Below are 18296 nucleotides of genomic sequence, written 5' to 3'. Positions count from 1 at the left end.
AAATGAAGCACACAGTGTCAAAGTGACTTGCCCCATGCCTGTGGCAGAACCAAGAAGAGAAGCCAGGTCTGAGGAGCTCCAGTCCTCTGCCTTAACCACAAGACCATCCTCCTCCCCAGCAGTCATCCTGCACCTTCATAATGCTTAATAGGGGCCTTGCTCCTGCTGCCATTTAAGTCAGGAGTGTGATGCTGGCAGCCCAGGTGCCAGCTTGTGCTAAGGCTTTAGGCCTCAGGTGAGCACTGACAAATTCATTGCTGGAAATCAGTCCAACTCACCTGCTCATTAAGAAGGCTTATCAAAACTAAATGGTGTCATTGTGGGACATCACAATACAAAGACTTCATTAATTGCCCTTTCGCACCCATGAAGAGGCTACATGCAAAACGGCTCGTCCAATCAGCTTGAATTCTGGAAGAGGGAAATTAAGATAGTGAACAAGAACATTTTTCATCTCTTTTGCTGCTTAGACTCTCTCAGGACTGGAGCTACGAAACAGACGTAGAGATTCCTAGGGTCAACCTGGGTTAGTCCTCAAAGAGATTCAGTGCTGACAGATTGCTACAACTCTGTCACCTTTTGGAACCCTAGACTAACTCATTTGTGCATATAGCTTAGCTTGCTTTAAGCTGCAAATAACTCTCTCGTTTCTTTCTCCTAGTTAATAAATCCTTACTTAGTGTACTGTAGGATTGGCTACACGCATTGTCTTTGGTGTGAGATCTAAGGTACAAACTGACCTAGGGTAAGTGACTGGTCTCTTGGGACTGGAAGCAACTTGAATCTTTTGTGATCTTTGGTGTATAGCAACCAACTATCACTAAGCCCAGCATGTCCGGGTGGCAAGAGAGACTGGCATGACCAAGGGGACTGTCTGAGACTCCATGGCAAGACAGTTATAGTGCTTCAAGAGTTCACATTTGTTCCTGGGTTGGTGAAATCTAATGATAGAACTTACCATCAGTTTGAGGTCTCTGTCCTGCTTCATGACTGTTTGCCCTGAGGTTGGCACTCACAGCCGTGAACCACCCCAGACAGTGACAAGAAGCAAAACTGTCATACACTTCAACCAGAGCAGAAAAGCTTTATGGAAAAAGTCCTGCTATTGCATCCGATTGGGTGGTTCAACAAAGAGCTCATTCTCGATTAAAGTCTATAGGTTTTGAGAGCAGTTTCAACCGATCCCTTTTGTTTTGACCAGGTTAAGTTCTGTAGGACAGATCAACAAAGGGTAAGGCCCCAAGTTATTCATGATATTCCTTTCCCTAGAATTCTTGTGGGTGACAAATGCCCCAAAATGCTCAGCTGCAGTGCATATAAATGCTCACAAACCAGAAACAAACTTCCAGCAATTTTTTTGGAAACATTTTAATAGTTATCGAATGTTCTACATCTTACAGTAAATATCATACAGTTACAAACTCTTGGCTTAAATCTGTCAGGGAGATCACTAATTGATCTTCAGAACAAAACAAAACAAAAAAAATAACCCAAAACAGATTTACACTTCATATTCACAAGCTGCGGCTGTGGGGCTTTCCAATACTTAAACTCAAGGCCGTGTTTCTTACACACCATTGAGTCCTTTGATTTAAACTTGGAAGACTTGTTTACTTTTTTTTTCAACTTTTCTTTCTTTCTTTCTTTTTTTTTTCTTCTTTTCTTTTTTCATTTTTTGCTTAAGAGTTCCAATAAAATTTAAAACTAGGTAATCCAAGCTGTACTGTTGTTCAAAACTAATTTAAAAAATCATTAAAAATCCAGAAAAAAGCAAAAATAATACACACTCTGAGAGCAATATTTCTCTGTTATGTGCTATGAAATCTAAACAATTCCTGGGTATTGGCATGGATTGTATCGGCAGTCATGTATAGGACGCAAATGTAAAATGGCAAAAAGGTGCAGAATTCTGTCCTGCTTGTAAGTGGACATGATACAAATGGGGGTAGGAGGAGGGGAGACAAAGTATGTAATAATCAGAGACAACCTGAGCAATCCAAGTTTAAGGCTGGCTGCCATCAGTAATAGAAAATGCATCCACTTCTATTCCTCACCATTGTTGATGACAGCGGTTATCCTTGTGAATTGATGTATCAAAGATCCTGATTCTACCAAGCGCTGAGCCTCAGCCTCCAGTTACCCAAGCATTTGGCAAAATGCTTGAGTCAATCCCTAATTCAGCAAAGCACTTGAGCACATGCCTAAATCCAATTAAAGTGAAAAAGATTTAAGCACGTGCTTAAAGTTCAGCACATACTTAAGCACTTTGCTAAACCAGGATGGTTTGCTGCAGGCCATGGCATAGGAGGCACTCACCATAGCACAGGAGTGGACCCAAGGGGACTAGTACACAAGCGTGGTTTAATATTCATAGTAAAGGAAAAGTCATGATCTGTGAGGGGAGTGGGTGGTCTGAGTGGGTGGGGGTGATGGAATTCTATAACCTCTTGAAATATAAAGAGGAAAAAATATTGTGGGTTGAAATGTTACATAATGATTTTTAAAAAAACTTGGCAATTTACCATTATCAACAGGGAAAAGCTGTAATTATACCGTATAGTTTGACGCTCCAACTTTTCACAGACATAGAGATAATCCTCATAACAGATTATTACCTGATTACCAATGAATCTAAGCGATCCCACATGAATGTCAATCAGAAGATGCCTCTTCAAATCCCCTCCCCCCCGCAAACAATCTCTGTTGAAGAAAAAGAGCCGTTTCTTTAAAAATCAGATTCAATAGCACATGGCATAGAAAACAGCCAGCATGATCCCGCACACCCTCCAGCAGGCGAGCAACTTTACTTGGGGGTGAGCCCAAAGGAGTGAAATGGAACTGCTCACGCAAGCAAAATGGGTCCAAGTGTTTAAGAGTTTGCGGGATCAGAGCCCCAAGAAAACTAAGGGAGAATGGACACAATCCCAACTCATTTCAGGAATGTTAATGTGGCCCTTAGAGGTTAAATCAAAATGGTCCCATCTAATGGTTTCTCTCCAAATGAAATGCAATTATCTTATGGAGAAATAAACAGTTAGGAAACACAAATTGCATGAATTTAAAAGACTGCTCCCTAAGGCAAGGTAGGGTCTAAACATTTCTTACAACTCTGTGACTGAGCATGTGAACTTAAATGAAGAGCTCATTTGGACTGAAAATATTTTAAATAAAAGAAAATTGGAATTACAGATTGCCTGATGGTTCTTATTGCTATTTTAAGCTGGTTGATTTCTTCAAAAAACAAAAATAAAATGTGTTTTCAGCTTTCTAAAACAGCAAGGCCAGATTTCATCTTCTCGTCGGTTTCTCAGACTAACAATGTTCACATAGCACTAAAACATTGGAATATGTAATCCAAAGTCCCTAGAAGATTTTTCTTAAGTTAGTACTAGGGAATTGAAGAAGTCAAGACGACAGCTGTCTGTAGGGAAATGTTTAACATGTTGTCTGGGCTCCAGATCAATGTTAACCTTACAACATAAAACAGATCTGACACAGTTTCTGTCTTGGGCCCTCATCTTGCAAGCACCTGTGCAGGTGCAGACCCATGTGCTTGCATGGAGCCCCTGTGAAGTCAAAGGGGCTCATTGCGTGGAGATGTTGGCAGGATTGGGGCCCTGTTTTGTGTTTCTGGGGGATTTCTCCTTCAGTGCAAGAGGGTATGTGAGATACGTGCTATACACATCATACATTCTCTGACACTTGGCTGCTCTCACCACTGAAATCAACCAACACCTTTATCAGACACAGCCTGGCTTACTGTACAGCAGGGATAGCTACACGGGAAGGGAGGGGTGAGAAAAATATAGACCTTAGGAATGGACATTTTAATTGGGATGATTGTGTCCTGGTCGCTTAGTTTTTGCCTCGCACTCTAGGAAATGTTGCATACTCCCGTTTGAAATGAAAGCCCACAGACTTGTGTTCTGAAATGCTCCCTGTAGCTCAAAGAAGCATCCAACTTCAGTTCAACCATAAAGTTCCTCTAGTTAAGAATAATAAACATCAATCATTAAAACAAAAACTTAAATAACACGTATGGTAAAAAGCGCTTAAATTACATATCAGAACTGCCAAAAGATTTACTAGGTTATTATTGTTCATAAAATACAGGAGCAAATACTCGTACACACAGCTGAGTCTCTTGGAATCACATTCTGTATGTGCTCCAAGGTTCTTTGACATTGATTTGGGCCAGCACAACTATTAATATGCATTTTTTCAAGTCTTGCATTACAGTACATGTCTTAAAGCAAAGGTATATAAGGGACTGGTTAATGGACATAACTGGAACTTTGATTGTTATTTTCATTACAATGCTTTCATCTCTCCACTGTTTCCGTGGGATTTTAATCACCATATAATTTATAAGGTATCCTTTAAAGGTGAGAAAAACAGTCACAACAGAGGTAACGTATCACCACAAAATGTGAATGCATTTTAACCCCTTCTGCACTGGTCCAACAATAACCCTCTTCCCAGTTAATCAGAGATGCAATTCCATAGCCCTTTGGCCCCCTTGTCCCTCCACTCAACTGCTTTCAATCAAAATGAAATCTATATAAGCAGTGCTCCAGCAAAGATTCCGTGTGTTAAATATTGGATCCCAATTACTGCAGTTAACTCACACGTGGGCCAGATTTTCAGATCCTAGCGCCTTTCTTATCAATTATTTCAGTGGGATTTCAGTGGGACTATTCAAGGAATAAGGCAATTCTCATTGTGAGTAAAAGTATCTGGGCCTCTATGTTAAAATTCTGTCCCATATCTGACTTCAGTGAGAGCTTCACCTAAGTTAAGACTCGATAAAGACCGAGACTCAGTGGCCCATGATGCCTACTTTCCCCCTGCAAGGTGGACATATAATGACTGTATTTGAAACTCTTTAAATCAGCATATTAAGCAGGATCTTTAGGGCCAACTAAAAGTGTAATTCACAAAGACAGGGAATCAGCAGCCAGACTCCAGATCACTGCCACAGCCGTGACAGATCAAATGTGCTGGAAGGGAACCACTAAGCATTAGACCACCAGACCACTCTATAGCAGGCAAGGACTTGCTTCTCTGCCACCAATATTTCATGCAATCATCTCATTAAACCACTGCCGAAGTCCTAATCTCTACATTTGTTACAGGATTATACCACGTGAAAACACATTTCAATCAGTCCACCTGCACAGCCATTAGCTCTGGCTCCCTTCTCTTTCCACTAAAAATATATCTTCATTGTTGTGTGTTACTGGATGGTCTCCTGCTTTTCTACCTTAATTGATTTAAACTAGGTCCCTCTTTCCAGCAATCAAACACAAGTACAAAAGGAACAGAACCACTACAGAAGACTTGACTTGCTTGCGGGAAGGAGGCCCCCTGCCTTCTGCTTTTACTAGCTTTGGAATGTTTCTTGGCCTTGTTATTTCCCAGACACTTCTATTTAAAAAATGACAATGGAATATTTCTAGGATAACAGTTTACAGATGGGATCCGATACTGCAACAACCAGAAGTGTTGTCATCCCAGCAGAGACCAGGCAAATGCAAATTAATCATCAGCCTACTGTAATTTCACTCCACAGCTAAGCTCCTTTGATTTACTCAACAGATAGAAAAATCTTCCAGGCATTGACAGCAAAATCCCATGGGCACTATTCGGTTTGGTACACCCGGACTGGAGTCAGTACTGGCATTCATTGCAGTTACTAGATTTAATCTTGCTCTGTGATTGAGCTGAAATGTCTTGATCTCCAATAGAATTTAGGGTTGCCACCTCAATCCATCTAGCTCCTATGTCTAAAATGCAGTATGGGTCTATGTCCTCTGGGGTTTTTTGGCCTCCTGAAATGGTTTACTACTTAGGAGGGGGGTCCTTTCAACCCTGCTATGGAAGGCCCTCATTTCAGCATCAAATGGGAACGCACCAGGTCAGTTTCTGATCTCAGCGTTGAAGTTATAAATCCAGGGTAATTTCACTTCAGTTAATAGAGAACTGAATTTACACCACAGTATGTGATGTGGGAATCAGGCCCGCTGGGTTTAGTGTTGCAACTGACCATAACATTATTGAAACTAAAATATGGGTTAGAGGGTTTTTTGTTGGTTGGAATTTAGCCCCTCTCTCTTGTTTGAAAGTGAACTTGAATGAGGCTGGACGGTGCCAAGCAGTACAGGCTTCCCCCAGACTGCTCCCCACCAGCGTGCCTGAGTCTTCTTCTGGAGCCCCTCTCTAAGGATGAGCAGACAGCTCAGCCTCTCTCAGCCTTTTCAAAGCAGATGGCCAACAAAGGTATTCATTGGTGCTCCGCAGGCTAGTGGCTTTGTCAGGGGGATCTCTCTCCGCTAGGGAACTGAACTAAGAGCACATCCATAGTATTTAAAAAACAGCAAAATGGGGGTGGGAGGCTGGGGGACATCATGGCAGAATCTATTGCCCTGGGAGTTAGAACAAAGCAACTTTGGAATTTGGTTTCTTGTTCATGATCTGAAATACCCCAGCACTCTTCTGCAGAGTCAGCTCTTCCTGGCACTCTCCTAACCTTGGATGTCAGACACCAGGAAAATCAGTCATGTGATAGGTCTGTTTTGCAATTTCCTTATTATACTGGGACTAATACACTCCTAGCTCTTCTCTATAATGACACCTGGAACAACTGCTCTGTGTTTGTCCTGCACATTATGGAATAACTAAACTGGACTTAGCCACTTGCAGATGTTTTCAGTTATTCACTGTAAGGCCATTTCCATGATACACTGTAACTTTCTAGTGCACCCACAATCATTGCTTATAAAGCTGGTGACAAATAACAGCGATATTTCTGCAAATAATCTTGCCTCCATTTTCCAATGTGTGTCAATCAAAGGCAGTGACTGTCGTCAATCAGCAGCTAAGTCAAGTTTGCACTAAAAATTCTGGTGCCCAGAAGCTTCTTCTGGGCCTGAAGCTGTAGTGATCTATTTTGCAACCCCTGCCTATCTGAGCGGGGACATGAGCTCTCTTGTCCTTTGCTCAGACGAGGGCAAGGTATTAAAGAACTGCGTGGTAGCCAGGCTTCACTGGAGAAGCCAGTCAATTTGGGAACTGGAAATGGGCACAAGCCACAAGATTTAGATCCAGATTTCGAACGCACTCGTGGGGTGAGTGGATCCAGAGTTTTAGCTGGGAACCATCATTAGGGACAGAGGCCCTTTGAAAAATTTGGTCCTGGATTTGGATTCTTCTTAAATATCAGGAGTGTTTACATTTGGGTCCCTCCTTATAAGCAATTACTGTTTCAGAGGTAAAATGGTTGTGATGAACCACTGCATACTTTAGCAGGCACTGCAATCCAACATCCTGCAATGTACTAGTCAGAATAGAGCAATAAAACTCAAACTCTATAATGTGTACCTGTGTGTGACTGTTTAGGTTTGAGGTTCTTCTCTATGGGAAAACCCTAAATAAAACCCTGGCAGCATCTATACAACGTAGGGGCTAATCAAAGGTATTCCCTACCAGGCTGTATAGATTCTACATCCTTGCACTCCAATTGTGCTAACGGACATTTCTGCCCATGCATAACCCGATCAGATGGACTAGACCTGCTATTAATCCAAGTGACGAAAAAACACTCAACCGATCTCATTAATAGCAACACATATCAGTATCTCTCTCTCCTTAACAAAGGGATTTCCTCTTTATCTTTAGAACCTTAGTCAGTAGTAATGGAAAATAGGTCAGTTTTAGGCCTAAATTGCTTTCCAAACTTCAACACTGCAGTGCAGAGCTTTGCTTTGGGGAAGTTAAAAGTCCTTTGAACAAACAGCTAACGTGGAGTTCTCTGTCAATCTAGAATGATTTCTCTGTGCTCAATTAGACACACTGAAGCTTTCAAACCCAAATTGAGTGTTTTCTCTCTCTTTAATAAAAAGCTTAGTATTTTCTTTTTAGACATGAGAAAGGGGATTGTGACATTTTAGGAATCCTATTTTAACTGCTTCCAGAATTAACAGCATATATTACCTACAAATAAAACAATAGCTACTTGAGGAGGTTTGTTTTGAAACATACTAGTTTACATAGCCCAAAGTGTGCTAACACAGCTCAAGACTGTAAATTCGAGTACTATCATGTTTACTAGCATAGTTTATTGTATGGTACGTATTCAGTGCAGCATGTTTAAACACGACTGACAGATGAACCTCGACATGTAGTCACTTTAATAGGAAACCTACAATATAGTGAGGGCAGAAAGGGTATTTGAGTGCTCTTAAATCCCCCTGATATTTGCCTGGATTTAATTTCAGTGAGTTACAAACAGTGAAAGAATGAAGTACAGTAATTACGTCAGTAAAAACACACATTCCCCTTTAAGTACTAACCCTAAGATCGGACTTTGCAAAGCTACATAGGTTAACACTGAATATTTTCTTTTAATTTTTTTATTTTTTCCTTTTTCTTTTTTACAAAATCAAAGTGCAACACAAAGTACCACACGGTATAAATTCTTATGAAATTTTGCTTCCCCCTCCCCCACGACTGGTTTAAAAATAAAGAATACAAGTGATTAAAATGAAGGGGTTCCGGCTTTGCCAGTTTGCTTGCTTTGGGGGCAGGGAAGGAGAATCGGAGCTTGACTCCTGTAAAAAGAGTTCCTTCAAAAATATAAACTCCTGGTTCAGAGTTGCTGACACACCATCTGATCTGGTTAAAAGACCAGGATAAACACCAACAACAAAACCAGCAGCAGAGAAAGCAGCCCCGATGCGCCCCAGTTAAAACCAGGCTCTTGCAAGGTGTTGATGCCCAGCAGCTCCCACTGACTTCAATGAGAGCTGCAGATGCTCAGCTGGCAAGTACTTAAGCACGGGCTTGACTTTAAACTTCAACGGAATAACTCCTGTGCTGAAGCGCTGGACTGGACTGGAGCCTTAACCTGCTGCTGAAAGCCTTGATAATTATTTTTTTTAAAAAAAAGATTCTACGATCTAGCATCTAGAAGAACAGAATCATTAGCTGGGGGAAAACCCCCAAACAGGTTCCCCCTTGCAAATTACTCTCTTGTCATCCCTAGCTAAAGGTAAAGGTCCAGTGTATGCATGATCCAAGTCCAGCGGTTAGCACAGACATTTAACTATGATTGGCCAACACCATTAATTTGGGCTGGGGACCGAGTCCAGGCCTGCTGGCTGCACAAGAAATTATTCCCCATCAATACTTCTGTTAATTTGATTCTTTTTAAAAAAATGAGTCTAGATTGGCCCACTACCATTGTACTGGAGGCCCAGAGAAATCAGAGCTGCAGACACACACGCCTTTGGGTGAATGGAACTCTTTTGGCACAGCTTGAGAAAAAACAACAACATTTTTCTCTACCAAAACAAAAACAAAACAACCCCTCCTCTGTCTTGTGTGCTGTGTTTTGGGATAATAACTGAAAAATAAATCATAGGTACCTTCACCATCATTTCTAAATACTTGTATTCTTGCCTCCTTCCCTCTGCAAAACGTTATTGCTCTACTCAGACACCTCACAAAAAGCCAACAAAACGGAAATGACACATGGCTGATGACACCAGCTCTCCCTTTTGGGAATTCCAGGGTTAAAAAAATCAGTGACTTGCTTACATCCCATTGGCTGTGCAAGCCTGTTGCCTTTAGTTTCTAAACCAAACTAAATGGCTGATTGCCCTCATTTTTCCATCTCCTCCAGTTAAGTGCCTTTTAGCTAGTAAGGCAACAAATTTATTGCTATTGCTTCATGTTAGTCACCATATTTCCTATTCTTTTCTGTTCAAAGCAGTGTGACCTCTAGCACCCTGTATCATCCCATCCACTGGCGAATGCAATGTAATACTATTGTTCTCTACAATGTTAGAAACTGTGTTCAGATAAAGCTCTCCCTGTGACTACTATGGAGTTAAATTGTATTCAAAGAAACGAGACTGGCACCCCAATTTACTGTTATGATCTGCCCAGTAGTACAGTAATTGCGCTCAATTAGCAATCAAAGTGACTGGAGACACTTTCACCTGCTTTAGAACCCAAGTTACATCATGATACAAATTGCACCCAAGTGAGTCTGAACTAAAAAGAGGTCTTGATATAGCCACAAACCTCAAACTGGTGTGTCTGAGCCTGGAGTGGATGCAGGGCAAAGCAGACCTATATTCTCCCTAGCTCGACCTTAAACACTCTTCTCCACCAGCTTCTCCACTTCTCTTCCCAAATCGCTGGCCCCTGTGGCTATTACGACTAACAACTGGAAATCCCTTTGTTTCCTTTTACAACTGCCTAGCATACATCTGTGTTAGCAAGTGAAAGGAACCGTCCTGTCTGTTACACAGTGAAATTAATACGGACCGGCACAGGGGGTGTCTTGTTTCCCCAATAAGATCCAATTCCTATGGCAGTGTGTATCTCCCCTCCAGCTCTCTATTCTCATTGTATGGAGTATATTCCCCCAATTTTAAAAAGCAGACAAACCCCTGTGGTGAACAGTCTTTCTGTTTCCGAAGACAAGTGTGTGATAATAAGGTTTATATTCCCTTAATCCTACAGAAGGAGGAATGAGCTCAGTATTTATATGCGGAGAATGAATTATAGCCTACCACAACACCTATCTGGAAGACACCAATTTTCTTGTACTGTGTTATGGAAAATTAAATAATTTATATTATTAAGCAAACAAACAAAAAAAGAAACCAAACTGGAAGAAACTTGTCTACCAATGATGTGCTTTTCACATAGTACCCTGAACATCAATTGCTCTTACTAGTCAAATAAAATAGACTCTCGGCAACAAGAAAAAGTAACTAACCAACCAACCAACCAGGATCTTTGCACCACTGAATGGGGCACCATATAAAAGTGAATATTCTGAACTTTAAAATGAGAGGCTCAAAGAGAGAACTTGGCTACTGCTCAGTGTCAGTATGTGGTGTTACACAATTTGGGTGGGACTGGGGGGAGAAGAGGAAAAAATAGAGACAGAAGATTAGAAAAAGCAGCTTTTACAAAAAACACTAAAGAATGCATAAAGTGACCCTTGCACTTTTTGTTTTGTTCTTGCAAACAGACTTGGTGCTGTGGTACAGTTGCTCCAGCACCGATGTAAGACTTGAGTAGTTGCATACAATGTTTGACTCCAGATCTGTAAAAGAACAAACAAATTAAAGGAAAAAGTTAGAAGCACAGATGCAGAAACAGACAGGTTTCCTTTGAATGGGTTTTCTATTGGATATAACGAGAGAGGGCTTTGGCCTTCTAGCAATGTCAATGCATCTCACAATCCATTTTAAACACACACACAGGATTAGAAATACTCAGCTGAGATGCTCTCAGCTAATTGCACTGGGTAACAATTATTCACAGAAAAGATTACTTGGACATAATGTATTCTGTGAGGAGAGATTTGTTTAAGATAACTGCCCTCAGGATGAATTTGAGACGCAAATGCATTCACCTCACCTGTGTGGCATGCAGGGAAATCTCAGAGCTTCATCTGCTGCTGTGAGAGGTGCTGCATGCTAATTGAGCAAGCTGGGCCAGGTATTCTCCCCACTCCCCCATGATTGTCTGGCAGTGCAAAGGGGATGGCTTAAATAGCCAGCTGGGTTTTCCAGGACCCGAAGAGTAATAGGAACACAGTCCTGATGGGGGCCCTGTGAGTGCTACCATGATGTATAAATGAACTACAGAAGGTAGCAAGAGACGCTGTCCCAATAAATAGCAGCAAACCAAAACGACATTTAGTGGCAGTGAAGGCTGTGGCATAGCCATCCACCCAAAACCTTCAAAGCATGGAGGCCAGAAGTGAAAGGGAAAGACTTGTGCATTCCTTTCCACCTTCATATTGCCAACACCACTGTCGCAAACACACCCCGGGGCTCCGTAAGGTTTTTGCTGCCATCTCCAACAAACATCTGAAAGGAAGACATGCCTGGGGTTCCTCGAACTTGTACTCTAAAGCAAAACCTTACCAGGGACTTGACATGCTTTTGTATCAGTTCTATCAAGAGATCAGCACATCTGACTATAGCATGTTGCATGCGTTTGGGAAGTCACTGTGTCTTAACATTGCTGAAGTCAGTGGTAAAGCTTTACATTAGAGTGCAGGCCTGACAAAGGTAGGTTTGGTATTGCGTGAACACCAGCTGGAGCACCTCCATTTTCATTACCCTGTGCTATTCGGCTTTTTGAAGGCTACTGTTAGTAGTTTTTTCTGTATTTACAAAGGAATAAGAAAGGAGAAAATCTGCAGTTCTGCAGAAAGGGGAAAGTCAGTTATGCTGACTGCTACTATTGGGACATGCAGCGTGTTCTGCTACAGTGGCTTGATATTTGCAGCTCACCTTTAAGGCCTACAATGAAGATTTTAAAAACCTCATGCACATTAGACATGTGTCAGCACTTACATGGATTGGCCATCATGTTTACCAATGTGGAGGTACATAGCTGTAGGTAGGGGCTCCTTGAGCCCTGTACGTTGGCACAGAAACTGGATGTGCTCCAATTGCAGTGTGTTGTGGAGTGGTCAACAGGGTTCCTGAAACAGGGAGGAGAGAGAGAGGACAGACAGCATTTAGAGTAAGGGTGGCTCTGCTGACTGAGGCCAGCCTCCCTGCTCTGACTGAGGCAGGCTGCAGAGGCTCAGTGCGGCTGTAGCTGAGCACAGAATGGCTCCTTGTTTGCCTAGACACAGGGTACATTTACACAGGAGCTGGAGGTGTAATTTCCAGCTCTGGCAGACATATGTGCTAGCTTTGGTCGTGCACTAAAAATAGAGGTGTAACCGTAGCCACAAAGGCAGCAGCACGGTGAGCTGCGTGAGGACTTATCTGTGGGCTTGGACAGCTTGTACTTGGGCAGCTACCCAAGTCACCACCTCGACCTCTGTGGCTACCCTGCTATTTTCAGGACTCTAGGTCAGTCAAAGCCAGTGCATGTACATTGATCCAAGATGGAAATTACACCTCCAGATCCAGTTCACACTTGCCCACAATCTCTGCTACCATTACGGAAGCTGTGTGGCTGGGCCAACGCTTCGAGATGCTTTCTTGTTAATATAGCATCTTTCATGTGCAAACTGCCAGAATTGAATAGAGGTGTCTTCAGCTCAGTGATGGAGGATTTCATTTATCAGTTCTGTGACCACCACCTAACCTGGGAGCAAAAGCATAGCTTCAAACTGGCCTGTTCCTAGATCTTGATCCAACTGACAGCTGACACAGCTGCCCAGGGGAAGAAATGAAGGGAGGGAAATGAGGGATTACCGAGAACCCTCATTTCTGAGCATCAGGCCCTCGTGAGAGGGAGGGAAAGTTGCCACTGGCCTTGTATTACAGATTAACACCCTCAAGACTTTACAGCATTCTGCTGGATGAATTTTGTGATAAGGACGCCTGAAGCTGAACAGAGATGCACCTTCAGTTCACATATCACACTGTCCACAGAGCATTGTGCCACAGATACTATATCTGATGGGAAAACACACTGCCTTTTTTCTCCTTTAACTCTTCCAAACATTACTGGGCTAGAGAGGACGCCATCCCAGGCATTTTGCTCAAGTAGGCAATGTTAGATAAACCAGTGAACAGAATAAAGCTTTTTAATGAACCTCTTCAAAACTCTGAATTCATGTAGGCTTAACATAGCTGCATACACTCAATTCTTCTACTAGCTTCCTTTCTCCAGGTTTTCCAGAGGCATATAAAAAGTGGCCCATTGAAACCTTTTGCAGCCTGGCAAAGATGATAGAAGGAGTTACAGCAGCAGACACAACAAAAATGTGAAGTACATAAACACCAAGGAGGGTAAATTACAAGGGACGTTTTAACTGAAAGTGATGGGATGAAGTTTAGTCCATCAGGGCAAATTTACTCATGATCAGGTTTATCAGACTGGGCATTACCTCCCACAGAAAGGGGGGAATGTCAATTGTTTGGGTTACTTAGAGCATTGGCAAATATTGTGTAGGGAACCAAGCTTTGGCAGCAGGCGACAAGGATGGACTGGATGTCCTATTAGGTCTCTTCCACCTATAATTTCTATGAAGTCCACGAGTCCATTGTTGCTAACACATCAATAGTTCTGAAGACTTTCAAAATAGCACTTTCACACAGCCTTTGGACTATGTGTGATGTGAGGTGCAGAATACAATTCAAGACTTTTATTCTAAGCGTCATCTTGATGTTCAGAATGACTATTTAAAACAATTATACCCACAGAACTTTTTAATTGTACAATCATTAAAAACTGGACACTGACGACATGGAGCAATTGCATTTCCTTCCTAATGTAAATTTAGGGAATACTACACGTACCACAGGAAAGAGAACTGTCCATTTGAATGGTACCTGCGGTACACAGACCGTAGCATTGCCATTCATGACAGAGATTCCCATAACAAACAACTATTTTTGATTCACAGATTACTGGAGCAAGCAAAGAAGACATGCAGTATATTGCTATGAATTTATAGCTGTGACAGTCTTTAAAAACCTTGCTGCACAATTCAAGGAGCAATACTGACAATTGTTTTTTTGAATATCAGCAAAGGATAGAAATATAAACTGTAGTGCAAATAAAAAGATTCTTTGTCCTGTGTTTTAGGTGATATCAATTAATCTGCTTTTATCAGGATTTAAATATTGAGCAAAAATTACATATAATTTGGGAATTATATATATACCAACATTAATGTTTCTGTTGTCAAAATATTTAATACTAACATCTTCAACAACATTACAAGTACCTTATAAAAGGAACTTGAGGGTATGATCACAGTGTTGTGAATAAGGAATGAAGCTGCTTATTACATTGCTCCAGGAACAGATGGAACAGCATATGAATAATACACCTAAAGTCTTAAGAATGTGTCCCTATAGGGTGAGCCAATTGGAGGGTCTACTTTGTTATCTTTGAAAATGTGAATGGTTAAACCGCTACTAGGAGCAAATGGATTGAACCTTTGTTTAAAAAGGAATTGAGGTTAGCAGATAAAGCTACATTTAGCTTCCCTTTTAGTGCAGGAAAAGCTCATTATCTTTGTGGCAAGCACTTTTGCACAATTAGCTATGGAAATCAGGGACAATAAAATGTAGTTTGCACTGGGTGCTTTCTTAATTTAATCCCTGAAATAACTTTGAGGGTTGTTGGCCACATTTCAGAAGCAATCATGTGTAAACTGGTTTTGAAATTACTTTGTTGCAATGTGCTATATTACATCAACATTTAAAGACTGATTCTGCAGAGTTTATTCTGGCAAATTCCTATTGTGTACAATAGGAGGAAAGACCGCAGAGACAAGCACTGAATTTAAAAAGGACAAATATTTATGTGCTGGCATCTTTTTTATTTCTCATGGCACAATCAGCTACAAAAAACACACCGTTACATCACAACAACAGAGTTGCATTATTTGTGCAGATATTCTGAAGGATCCCCTTACTGGCCATATTCAAGAGTTAATTCTCACCTGCTGACATTGCCATGGTGGTCCCAGCAACCATTCCCATGGCCACACCATTAGTCCTAGGTGCAGCAACAGGGGCTGGATAGATAGCAGATGGAATGCTGTTTGGCTGAACCACGGTGGTGTGATGGATGACGTGAGGCTGTGCCGCATACACAGGCTGTGTATAATAAGCTCCCTGTTGGAAAGAATAAATAGGAAAATGTTTTCTATTTGACTGAAAGCACACGTCCGGATGGACAGACAATCTCTGAATTCGTTACTTTATTTCAAGATGATCGCAGACTCTGCATGCCCTAGATATCAGTCTGATAACACATGCTGTATTGTCAGCACTGAATTATACCAACACAACCAGTTAGGCTTAAATCATGATTATTTATTGTGACCTGTGACGCTGACAGCTCATACTAAGGTCTCCATGTCTCAACTGAAGACTGACAAATACATAGCTGGAATCAGCTTGGCTCCTCCATGTGTTACTACTGTTAAAATGGGCATTAAGATGATAAGAATGTGTTTACTGTTTAGACTTTATTGTATTGCTGCATACATTAATCTCACTTGTAACATCTCTATCCCCTATGGTAAGGTAATATTTGACCCTTTGTATTGCAAGCCCCTGTGACTGTGTAAATCACCAGGCAGGAAAGAGACATTAATTCGTGCTGGTCTCCAACTGACGGTGTTATGCTCTGCCCAACAGGGAAGGTCCATAGACACCAGATGCACTATTGTGGAACATTAAAAAGGACAAGACATTTTTTGTTTTGCCCCCTCCTTGTGAAGATGAGTCATGCAAGTGGATTCTTTCCATCAGCTGAGTTTGCAGCAGTGGCGTAGCTAGGAGTGGAAATTTGGGTGGGCTCCGACTTTTGGGTGGATGGACAATGAAAGACTGTGCTGGCCTAGCTTCTGCCCTGATGCCATGCCCTCTTCCTAGCCCCAGTGCCCCCAGACACAGGGCTTCACCTGCCGAGTTGGGCATGTGCATGGGGCAGCTCCGAAAATGGCACGGCAGAATTGCCAGAGTGTAGCTTTCTGAAGGGTGAGCGCATAGCTCCGTCATGGATTGCAGGTGCCCAAGTGATGCTCCGGGCCACTGTGGCAGCACTGCACCCTTGTTTAGATTTGGGTGGGCCTGGATGCTAAGTGGCCCACCCATGGCTATGCCCCTGGTTTGCAGCTAAGAGCGTAAGTGAGGAAGGAGATAAAAAAATCTCTAAAAAGAAGAAACTGGATTTCTATGCTGCTTGGACTCTGCAGGACAATGTATCTAGGCATAAGCAAGAGATCCCCAACTGCGTAGTCTGGAATCATCTATTACTTTTTGAAATTTAAGGTTGTAACTAAATTGTATATACATGTTTACCTGCTTTAACCTTGTAAATAACTCTCGTTTCCTTTTCCTATTTAATAAATCTTTATATAGTTTATTATATATTGGCTACAAGGATTGTCTTTGGTGTGAGATCTAAGGTGCGCTTGACTTGGAGTAAGTGACCGGTCCTTTGGGACTGGGAATAAGCTGAATATTCCTGTGATTCTTGGTGTAAGGGCCATCTATCACAAAGACAAGCTTATCTGGGTGGTGAGACAGATGGGAGTATCCACCAGAACCATCTGTGACCCACATTAAGACTGCTATAGCGCCTGAAGAGTTTACACTTGTTAATTGGTTGGTGAAATCTAAGTAGAGAACTCACCACCAATTTGGGGTTTGTGCCCTGGTTTTTAACCATCTGCCCTGAGGTTGGTACTCATGCTTTTGAGTCACAGAAGAGAGCACATCATCATCATCAGCATGCCTGATGCTGAAGCTAGGGGAAGATATGTAACCCACCCCGTGGGGTCATAATCTCATGCACAGTACAACACAATATTGAATACACTGGCTGACCAGGATAAAGGCATCCTCTCTTAATGAAGCAGTTCTGTTATTGTGAAATTCACTTTTTGGCAAATTCTCACTGAAACACTTTTGTGCATGAAGCACTGGCAACAGCTCCCATTTCATCCATGTATAACTTCTTAGTTTTTAAGCCTCCAGTCTTTTAAAAATTTTCCCCAGAACACTTTTGACCAGCAAGCTTTTTTCATATGACTTTAGCCCTTCTAATCCCCAAACAACATCTGCACTGAGCAGAGGTGTTCAGTTTACACATTGATATAGTACCCTTAAACCTGAAGGCTCTCAAGGCACTTTACAGGGCGTCTGATCCTCCAAGCCCCTCACACCCAGCACTCTCAGTGGCTTCCCTGTGAGTGTCACTTGCCATAGGTGTGAATCTGGGCTCCGGGATTACTTCAGCCCAACTGAAGTGCAGCTACCTCTGGGGCAGAATATGGCAGCTCTTTAACTCAGAACAGCGAGACATTACAGCAGTACACAATAAAATGGGACAGGAAGCAAAGATGAATGCCATCTCCCACACGTTATCAAATTGTGGCCCATATTGAGCCATTGCAGGTGGTCCATGTAGTGCTGGCTGTTATAAAGGTTTTGTCTGCATTAACACTTCCCCCACTGTTGCTCTAGCTCTACCAGTGGCCACAATGGTGAAAGTATTAGACAGGGCACAGTTGTTTTTACCAGCATGTCATCTGTGGAGGGCTATAAAGTAGCTGCAAAACAACGAGTAGGAGCCAGCTTAGCTGTCTCTATTTAGGGCGGATGCTGTGAAACTATGTCCTATGTCAAGTCCCGCAAGAGCCAAAAAAAGAAATGTTAAGAGTTGCCCATGCATATTGCCAAGAAGAATATACTGTTTATGTACACATACGTTGAGCAGTAAGTGTGGTCAGTAGATATTTTGTGTAGCTGCTACCTTACAAAATGAGTGACAAGTAA

The 18296-nt window shown here is 42.0% G+C and overlaps 1 protein-coding gene across 16 annotated transcripts in view; it reads right to left on the bottom strand.

The window, feature by feature from the left end:
* Positions 1-1489: 1489 nt before the first annotated feature.
* FAM168A (family with sequence similarity 168 member A) overlaps positions 1490-18296 on the bottom strand; it is a 362823-nt gene continuing 346016 nt past the window's right edge. For all 16 annotated transcript variants that reach the window (XM_038386531.2, XM_038386450.2, XM_038386496.2 and 13 more), the window contains 3 exons: positions 15449-15623; positions 12387-12517; positions 1490-11122 (listed from right to left, as the gene is read on the bottom strand). In XM_038386531.2, coding sequence (XP_038242459.2) covers positions 12405-12517; positions 15449-15623 — 288 coding nt within the window. In that variant the 3' untranslated portion in view covers positions 1490-11122; positions 12387-12404. The remainder of the gene's footprint in view (positions 11123-12386; positions 12518-15448; positions 15624-18296) is intronic.

Source organism: Dermochelys coriacea, chromosome 1, assembly GCF_009764565.3.
Source record: "Dermochelys coriacea isolate rDerCor1 chromosome 1, rDerCor1.pri.v4, whole genome shotgun sequence".
Classification (NCBI taxonomy): Eukaryota; Metazoa; Chordata; order Testudines; family Dermochelyidae; genus Dermochelys; species Dermochelys coriacea.
Note: the sequence above shows the minus strand (reverse complement) of the source record. Positions and strands in the feature narration are given on the sequence as shown.